Here is a 9756-nt window from a genome sequence, read left to right as displayed (position 1 = left end):
GCTGTTATGTCTGTTCACTCCATTTGGAGAAACTGCACCCTCAGCGGGCAAAGCAGTCCTGTCACAGGGCCTCACCTGAAGCCGGAGGTGACAAAATGGGGTATAAAACATAGCCAAGGCCCAAAACTAGGGGCAGTGCTTCATGAAATAGAAACATAGCTAAGGCCCAAAACTAGGGGCAGTGCTTCATGAAATAATGACATGAACAGTGTTCAGTCTAGCAACACCATTAATAATTGCCATCCCATTAATTTCTATGCTTTCATTCTAGATCTTAAAAAAGTATATGGACAAGAGGACCCATGAGCTCTGCTTTGGGCCCGGGATTACATGGAGTAAAAAAGGGTTTTCCTAAAAGCTGAGGGAGATTCCTGTAAGACATGTTAAATATGACTCTGGAAGCCATGGGCCACTCTTTTGTCAGCCTGGTATAAAACAGCTCCTGTGAGAGCTCAGAGCAAGTTTGGGACGATGGTCCAAAAACCGCCAATTAGCTTTCACACAGGAGGCAGCCATGACTACAGCCCCAATAAATAGCTCCCTAATAAATCACAGGTAATGGGGAACACCCAGGGCCAGTCCTGTCCCAGCGGGCATTGCTGTGAAATTCTACCTAGCAGGGACCACCAGGGCTGACAGACGATGGAGAAGATCATGCTGACCTCTGGGAGAAGCCCAGAAAGGCAGCGTATTCCCCCGAGTCCCACTGCAGGGATTTTCCTCTCATTTGTTCAAGTGTGAATGAAGGCTTATTCCACTGAAATTAGCTACTATAAAAGCAATGCAGATTCCCTGATACAAAATGGCAGTATTGACACAAATAAAAACATATCCTACAGATGGCAAAGGAATATACAGAAGTGTGTTCGCACTAGGTAGTGCATTTCCAGAGGATTACTGCCTCTTCTGGCTGACGTGGTAAGAGTGGTACCAAAAATGTACATATTTGCCATGTATATGTATGGGTTCACAGCATCCTCTTGTTATTTTGGAATATTATTGGAATATTATTGTTATTTTTGTTTTTTAAAGTAAAACAAAGGCATTATTATAGAGTATTACTTGTGTTTATGACTTTAGCAACATTCATTAATCGGCTGGGTCTCTTAATGAGTGAAAAGAAGCAAAACCTTTGTCAGGCAGGGAGACCTCTGAGAGATAAAAAATATCTCAGAAACTTTCCTTTTCAGATAGCTCTCTTTTAAGTGAAAGTTCTTTCACACCTTCTATTTTCTTTCCAAATTATTTTCTAGGGTTTTTTTTCTGCTACTTTTTTTTTTTGTGTTGCTGCTCCCTAGAAACAAGATGGTGTGATATCAGGGCTCTGCAGCTGGGCTACTGATTATGTGCTGCCATATATACATCTATTGCAAAAGAACATTTCTTCTTCATTACTGCCTTTTGGGAAAAATATGTATGTATTTTAAAATGCTTGTAGAAATATACATGCTTAAATCACACATTTTCCAAACAAATGTCAAAATAACTTAGTCTTTGCAATAAATTTGTTAAGATTTTACAAATGTATGTTGAAATAAGAGCCTCCCTATACCCCATTCTTCAGCTAGTCGTCCCCTTTAACATATTAACCCTTCAAACGCTTCCTGGCCGTGAGCCAGGTAAAAACTGATAAGTGTGCAGCACAGTTTGGGCATTTTGTATGTCATTTACTCAGTGCAGCCTACCTCTCTTGGCTGAGATAATCTCTCAGCATTGCTGCTTCCTCTTCTTCACCTTCTGTCAGAGCAGTACTTTTCATACTCAGAGCGATATAGATTATATGTATTTTCTAGATACAAATCTGCCACGTTAGGAAGTTACATAAAACCTGTGTGTTTTGTTTGAAACAGAAAAAAAAATGAAAATCTAGGTGGAGCCTTTTTATCACCTCACTTTTTTTTTTTTTCTCTACTTCTACACACCAGAGATTAAAAGCATGTAGAGATTAGCAGCATAGAAGGTCAACACTGGCAATAGTAGCTGGGGATAAGGTGGAGTGAGAAATCATAAATGCATTAAAATATCTTCCACCTTGGGTTTCAGTTTAACAAGTGCTCTGCTCTGGTGGGTTAATGTTGCACCCCAGGGGAAAGTAAAATGTCCTGACATCCACAAGCACTTCCAAAGATGGTCTGCAACACACACACTGTTCTCTCCTGTTTTTTCACTAAAAATTACTTTTCCATCTGAAATTTTCCCAAATAAGGACTGAAGATTATTCTCAATTATTCTGTCCTGTACTGCTGTGTCACCATTTCCACAGGTACTGACAAGCTTTGTAGAAGGCATTCCCAAATTCAGATTCCTCTGGCTACCCAAATTAAAAACAAACAAACAAACAAACAACAAAAAAAACATACTATGCACTTAAGTCTGAACTTGAATGTTAGTGTGTTTGAATGGCAAAGAGAACAAAGAGAAGGCAGAAGTCACATTGAAAAAAACCTCTTGCTTTTTTCTCCTTGTCCTCTGAATAAACTGTCCACACTATAGACAAGCACAAGTGATCCTTTGGCAGTGGACTAAACATTTACTTAAATATGAGTTTGTCTTCCACGGCAAGGCAACAGCAAGGGGGCTTCTACAGCCAGCAAGCGGACAGGCTCCAGACCATGAGCTAAGCAGAAGGTGCTCTCCAGCCAGCTCCAGATGTGACCCTTGGGTAGGGACAGCATGGTAGGACACAAGAGCATGTGCCACGCTGGCCAGTAAGAATGAAGAGGAGAGGGTGTCAGGTGTGAGACTAAAATTTCTCTAGTGTCCCAATAAATCTGCATTTTCTACTGGCAAATCGGCATGCTTAAACTCTGATGGAAAACATGGTGGCTCAGGTTGACGAGAACAGCTGATTAAAACATTTGCGTTCCTGTTATGACCAGGTCAGGCAAGTGTAATTTAGGAATTTTCTCCAAATCAGAGGTACTAAAAGGTTGGAGCCTTGACCTCTTCAGTGGCAAAGTTTGGCATGTAATTTTTTGGATGGTTAAAACAAAACCAGGTTAGAATGGTAAGTGTGAATAATATCTGTGTCCTGTTTCATTCTGTCCTATGTTTTTGAGGATGGATTGTGACCTGAGACTTGAGAATTTCTCATCCTGGGAATCATACAGCAAAATACTGTGGGACGCGGGATCTCAGGAAAGCTTGGTATCTTGTGGCCTCGAGAGGCTAAACAGTGCAAATGTTAATATCCTAGCAAACATAATCCTGCTCTATGAAATCCACTGCTCTTGTTTCTCTATTGTTCTAAACGAAGGACAGAGTTTCAGGTAATCATTTTATTATCTATCCACAAGTCACTTTTTATAAAAAAGAAAGATTATTGAGGAAATAATTACAGCTCACAACAGACTACATGCACTACAATTCAGAACTGAATTACCTTCTGACTGATAAAACTTGTCTTACATACCAATCAATATTTTAATGGCAAGCCTAGCATCAAATGATACATCCGTATCTATTTGTTGGAATAAATGTGCATAACGAAAATCATGCATCCTTGAATACAGACATAAGTAACTGAAACGCTTTCTACTCGGTGCTTATTTAACTAAAATCGAAAGAGTACTCCTCCCACACAGGAAGGCAAGTCTAATGATGAGTGTTGGAGAGTCTCAAGGTACTACTGCATTTCAGAAAGGCAGCAGAACAACTTCAAACCAGCAACGGCTTTTGTGTCCAGCAGCCAGGAAAAAAAGAAGGGAAGTGTCTTTACTATCCTGTATAGCACAAAATCAGCATTGCACATTTTTTTTTTTACTTAGATGTAATTTGTATCCTGGGACTAAATTTGCCATCTTTTGGTAGCTCTAACTTTATACTGCTCCACCCTTTAAGGTGACTTAAATCTATTTTGGGGGGATATCTGTAGTTTCAGAAGTCTAAAGAAATCAGCAGCAGATGGCAGCCTGGCACACACTGAAAACCAAGAGTGGATGGGCAACACAGCAAAACATCTGATTATTTTAGGACCATTGGAAAAGTTATCTTACTCAAAATTTTGTGATACAAGCATTGTGGAAACTCTTGGAAAACCTTTTTGTAAAGACTTTAGACTGGCTTGAATAGGCACCACTGCTTTAAATACCTCTCTTGAGTGTAGGTCTTGGTATTGCTCAGCAGAGGGTTAAGCTGGAGCAACTATCAATAGTTGCCATCCCAGCTTTCCTGGACCTTCCCATTCCTATGGCAAGGATGACAGAAGAAAAAGCTGGCCAAAAGCTTTTGCTTCAAAAGCTGAATTCAATATGCCAGTGTACAAACACTCTCCTGCAGCATCCCTGGCAATCCCAGGGCACCGCAGACAGCTAGTGGCACTGACCGTGTCAACCACCCCAGCCCAATCTCCTAAGGCATGCTTGTCGACACCTGCTGAACTGAGCAGAGTGACCCACAGCAAGTGACCCTGCAAGAAGATATCTTTTATTTTCCTGTCTTTACCACAGACTTCCTGACTGATCCCAGATAAGTAACTCATTCCTCAACTTTCTCTTCTGTCAAAAAAGGAAAATTAGTCCCTTCAAACTCCCAGCGAAGTCCCTTCAAACTCCTCACACTCTCAAGAGTCTATGAGATGACTGAGCAGGTGGAGTGATTCCAAAGCAGTCAAGAATGATAAAAGCTTTCCCTATTTTATTTTATGTTAGATACCTTATAATTGCAATCAGAGCTATTGTAGGTATTTCATAAGAATTTTAGCCAGTCAACAACGTTGATTAGTGGTAGTAGTAGGTAGTTTTACTCCATAATTACCACTGTCTGTCAGAATTCTCTCAACTTAAACATTCAAACTTTTTCAACACTACTTTTATAAATATGTCTGCTTTCTGAGTCAATTCATTGACTGTGAATGCTGCACTGCTCATATATTGCCAGCACTTGGGATTTTTAAGTATGAATTACTACTTCCTTGTGATTGCTCAGGTTGTAACCCTCCATCAGGCTGGCCTCTGTAATAGATGCTCTTTAGACGTTCCTGGATATGTCCAACTAAAGATGGGCTCAGAATCCAGTATCCAGATACTTTTGATAAGAACACTAAACCTGACTAAATAGTCCCTGCTTTGTACAGGTGCTATGCTATCTCTGCTGATTCTGGCTGCCCTCTCCGTATGCTCAATACAACAGAGTTGATTTCAGCAGAAACAACTATCTAGAGCTTGGGACTGGGAAAATTGTTCATAGTAGGATCGGGAAATTGGGAACAGTCATTGTTTTTTGACATTACATTCTTTCTTGCCAAAAAGCGTTTAGCAAGTAGGCTCGGGTGAACATCAGCATTAAAAAAAAAAAAAAAAAAAAAAAAAAAAAGAAAAAGAGAGGGAAAAAAAAGAAAAAAAGAAGACATATCCTTCTCCAGCTGGGTGCTTTCGTAGTATGAGGAAGGCATCAAGGGATACAACACAGGCAGAACATAGCTTCCCAGTATTACACGGAGAAATTTTTAATTTGCTGGCAAACATCAGTCACATCTTAACCAAGTTTCTCCACCACTTCAGAAAGACAGAGTCCTTAATTAATCTTGAAAAAAAGAACAACCAAATACGAAACCCAGCATCCCCCAAACGCAAGCACTATCCGAGAAGGACATAAGAGGGGATGAGGCAGTTCACATACCGCGGCAGCAACCCCAAAGCAGAAGGACTACCAAGGAAGGCGTAATTTAACTAATTAGCATCGGCACCTTAGATAACACCTTATCCCGGGGGCAGCTGCCTTCAGCAGCTTAAACAGAGCTCGGCCCCCACTGAAAGGCCAAACCTGCAAAAACCTTTCAGCGCGGATGCCGTTCCCCCGCGGTGGGATCCCCGCGGCCACAGGCGGGTGCCCGGCGGGTCCCTGGGCCCCCTCCCGCCCAGCGGGGCGGACCCGCCTTTCCCTGGGGACGCACCGCCGTGGCTGCCTGCCCGTACCCGCGGGGCAGCGGGGTACCCTCCTCCCTCCTCCGCTACCCGCCTCCCGGATGGGGCTTCCCGCCCGCCGCCCCGGTCCCGCAGGCCCGGTGGAGGCCGCTCGCCCCCGCCGGGCCGCCTGCCCGCCCCGTCCCTGGGTGGGGGGGGTGTGGGGGTGTGGGACGCCTGAGGCGAGGGCGGCCGGAGGCGGGCCCGCCCCGCCCCGCCAGGTTATACAGCCCCGTCCCGCCGCCCGCCCGCTCTCCTAGCCCGCCGCCCCGCCGCCGTCGAGGGCCAGCCAGCCGCCGCCTCACCGCCGCGGGGCCGGGGCCGCCTCCCAGCGGCCGGGCGATGGTGCCGGCGCCCGGGGGTGCCCTGCTCGCCGCCCTCCTCGCCGCCGGGCTGGCCGCCGCGGGCAGGTGAGCGGGGTCGGCGGGGCCGTGGTCGGGATGGGGGGAGTCGGGGACGGGCCGCCCCGCTCCTGTGCGGAGGGACCGGGGCTGGGTCCGGCTCCGCGGGTGGCCGGGCCGGGCCGGGCGGCGGGCCAGTGGCCCTGTTGAGCCAGTGCCACCTCCACCCGTGTCCGTGGGGCTGGTCCCGCTGCCGCGCTGCAGCGGGTACGGCGGCGGGCCCGGCTCGGTGGTGCTGAACGGCTTTGGTGAGGGGCGGGGGATGGCTGCCCAGGTGGGGGGGTGCCACCGCCGCTCGATTCGCGGTGGTCACCGCCAAAGGTGTGGGGTTGTTTTTCACTCAGGGCAAAAAATGGTCACTTCAGCACAAAACCGCTCACTTCAGCGCAAAAATGGTCACTGCAGTGCGCTGTGGCGGATGCAAAGGGCGAGTGGTGCGGAGAGAAAGGTGCGAGCTGCTCCAGTCTCCGGTTCGGTGGTATAAACGCTTTGAAATGGGCCCGCCCTGGCGGCTGTTACGTTCTGCAGGGACGGGTACGCTCCAGAAACAGAATGAGATTTTTGGGAGACGATAAATAAAGGTGCTGACTCCAGGTGAAGGCATTCCAGCGTTCCCTTTCCCGGTTCTCCAGAAGCCGCAAGTGCCGCGGTGAGGGAGTAGGTAGGAAATGGAGAATTCGCAGCAACTGGGGACGAAGCCCTCAAGATGTTGTGTGGTTTTATTTGTTTAGTGTGGGATTTGTGAGTGGGAATGGTTATGATCACCAAGTGGCAGTGTGCTGTGCCAGGTGGTCAGTTCCTCGGGAACTGGAAGTTTATGAACTCCAGACCTGCTCTGATAGAAAACACGTTTGCTCTCGCAGCGGAGCTCCATTTATATGCGCGTTAGTTATTTTTTTGATGTTGTGTATTTGCATTTCAAACACTTTGCAAGGTGTAAAACCACAAAATAAGGGCATTATCTCTTTCCAGAAGAAAGTATGGAGTTAGCTGGAGCAAAAAGCGATGTGTTCGGTAAAAATGATGTTATTTGACGGTAATGACATGTATGGGAAACCTGCAACCTACCTAAGACTGATTGCTCTACAGGCTGTCTTGTCCAAGCTGAGGTTGGATGATGGTGGTGGCACCTCTCTTTTCTACCAAGACTGTCATTCTGCCTTTTCCATTGGGAGGAAGGGGAAAGAAGAGATTTTCAAACATCTTGATGGAAGTCTCAGATGACGAGGGCTTCTCGTTTGAGGTCAAAGAAATCTTATTGGCTCCAAATAGCTAGGAAGAAGGAACAGGAAATGGTGACAATCAGAATCAGTTTGGAAAAAAAAAAAAGAATTAATTAGGATTATTTTTGTCTCATAAAAGTGTGGCTTTCATGTCTGGACTTTTCTGCTCTGAGCACTTCCTTTAAGGAGTTTGGTGGGCACATGAAGCCTTATAGGAACTTCCACAAGCCCAAACTAAACTTCATTTGGTGTTTTGGGAGGGACTCGCAGTGAAGCAGGACTGTTGTCATGCTGAGTGCCTCAAACTGGCTGAAGGGATGTCTAAGACACAGTTATTAAAAGATAGTAGATGACACCTTTTTGGTTTTATTTAATATGACCATAGGTGGACCTTTTACTAGAAGGAAGTCACCTTCAAATAAACTTGTGTAAAAACAAACAAACAAACCAAAAACACCAAACAACCACTACAACAAAAAACCCCTATGCCTTCATTTGGTGAAGTGTTCAAATTTACCTCTGCATGACATACACTCATAGTAGACTTTTGGGGAATTTCTTTCAAATTGTTAAGTTGTGAGATACCATCTTTTTGTCCTTCTGAATAGACCAGTTGATCAAAATTTTACGTCTGGTGCTAGTTGTTTTTTGCTAGCAACAATGTCCGTGGGTTTTTTGAGGAAAATTAAAGAAAGGAATAATATCCTGTCTTTGAAGTCAACTGGAAATTGCTAATAATATAGTTGAGGCCTTCCCTTGCCCGCCTGCCAGCAGCAGGCAGCTATTGTACGGGAAAGAGCTGACCAAAAGTGTCCTGTACAGATCTTATGGAAACAGTGCACTGAATCTATCCAGCAGCTGTGTCTTGAAGAAAAAAAAAAAGAAAAAAAAAAAAGAAAAAAAAAAAGAAAAAAGTTCATAAATGTTCCTTTCCAGAGAAAATTTTAGTAAAAGACAGAAAAAAAAACCCTGTATTAAATAATACCTGACTTTTGTTATTTACCTACCTGGTTAAATCAGGCTTTTGAAGACTTGCTCACGCATCCTCTGCAGCCATTACTGTCACATAACTCTGTTCAGGCAGGGCTCACACTGCTTGTGGGCATTGGTCCAGAGAACATGAAAAGTAACTTTTTTCACTGTTGGATTTTTACTTCTTATTATTTTAGCCGTTACTGGTAAAATGGCTGCTAGTGAGGATTACAGACCAGCACAGCTACCAGCTCAGTTATTATATTTGAAATTTTTGACTGCCCATTAGCATACAGACATTTTTAGTAGCCTGGATTTGACGTACATCATAACTAATTTTGAGAAATGGATGCAATATAAAACTGTTTTCTTATTTTATAGAATTGTCCTGGTTTCAGCTGGAATAGAGTTAATTTTCTTCCTAGTAGCTGGTAGAGTGCTGTGTTTTGGATTTAAGATGAGAATAACGTTGATAACACACTGATGTTTTAGTTGTTGCTAAGTAGTGCTTACACTAAGTCAAGGACTTTTCAGCTTCTCATGTCCTGCCAGCGAGGAGGTGCACAAGAAGCTGGGAGGGTGCAGCCAGGACAGCTGACCCAGACTGGCCAAACGGGTATTCCATACCATATAATGTCATGCTCAGAATATAAACTAGGGCGAGTTGGCTGGGGGGCAGCAATCGCTGCTCGGGGACAGGCTGGGCATCAGTCAGTGGGTGGTGAGCACTTGTATTGTGCATCACTTGCTTTATATATTCTATCATCATCATCATCATCATTGTCATCATCATCTCTTCCTTTGCTGTCCTATTAAACTGTCTTTATCTCAACCCACGAATTTCACTGTTTTTTCCATTCTCCTCCCCATCCCACTTGGGGGTGGTGTAAGCGAGCAGCTGTGTGGTGCTTAGTTGCTGGTTGGGGTTAAACCATGACAAGAATGAAACAACAAAAAAGAGAAGTAAGGGGTGGCGGAGGGAGGTTGTTGGATAAGCAAGTCCCAGCAGTCAGGTGTGCTTTATTCCCCCCTCTTTCACTGGTTATTGTACTTATAATATTTGTCTTTGCAGTTTTTGCACATTTAAGCTATTGGGGATATCAGTCCTACCCTATCAATCAACCTTACTCTACTGGAAGATCTATCTAGCCATTTGATTAGTGGAGCAGGTGAACTTTGTAAAGGTGTTTTATTGTAAATACATACTTTTTTAATATTGAACTAAGTAAATCACCGCAAGAAGTCAGAGGTGTTGTG

General features: G+C 44.5%; 1 protein-coding gene across 1 annotated transcript in view; it reads left to right on the top strand.

Moving 5' to 3' along the window:
• Positions 1–6245: 6245 nt before the first annotated feature.
• The window catches only part of EGFL6 (EGF like domain multiple 6), a gene marked incomplete at both ends in the record, with an annotated part of 44263 nt that continues 40752 nt past the window's right edge, over positions 6246–9756 (top strand). The window contains 1 exon segment of the mRNA XM_082491092.1: positions 6246–6313. Within this exon segment, the coding sequence (XP_082347218.1) occupies positions 6246–6313 (68 nt within the window).

The sequence above is a fragment of the Vanellus vanellus genome, assembly GCF_965231255.1.
Source record: "Vanellus vanellus genome assembly, chromosome: 1".
Taxonomy (NCBI): domain Eukaryota; kingdom Metazoa; phylum Chordata; class Aves; order Charadriiformes; family Charadriidae; genus Vanellus; species Vanellus vanellus.
Note: the sequence above shows the minus strand (reverse complement) of the source record. Positions and strands in the feature narration are given on the sequence as shown.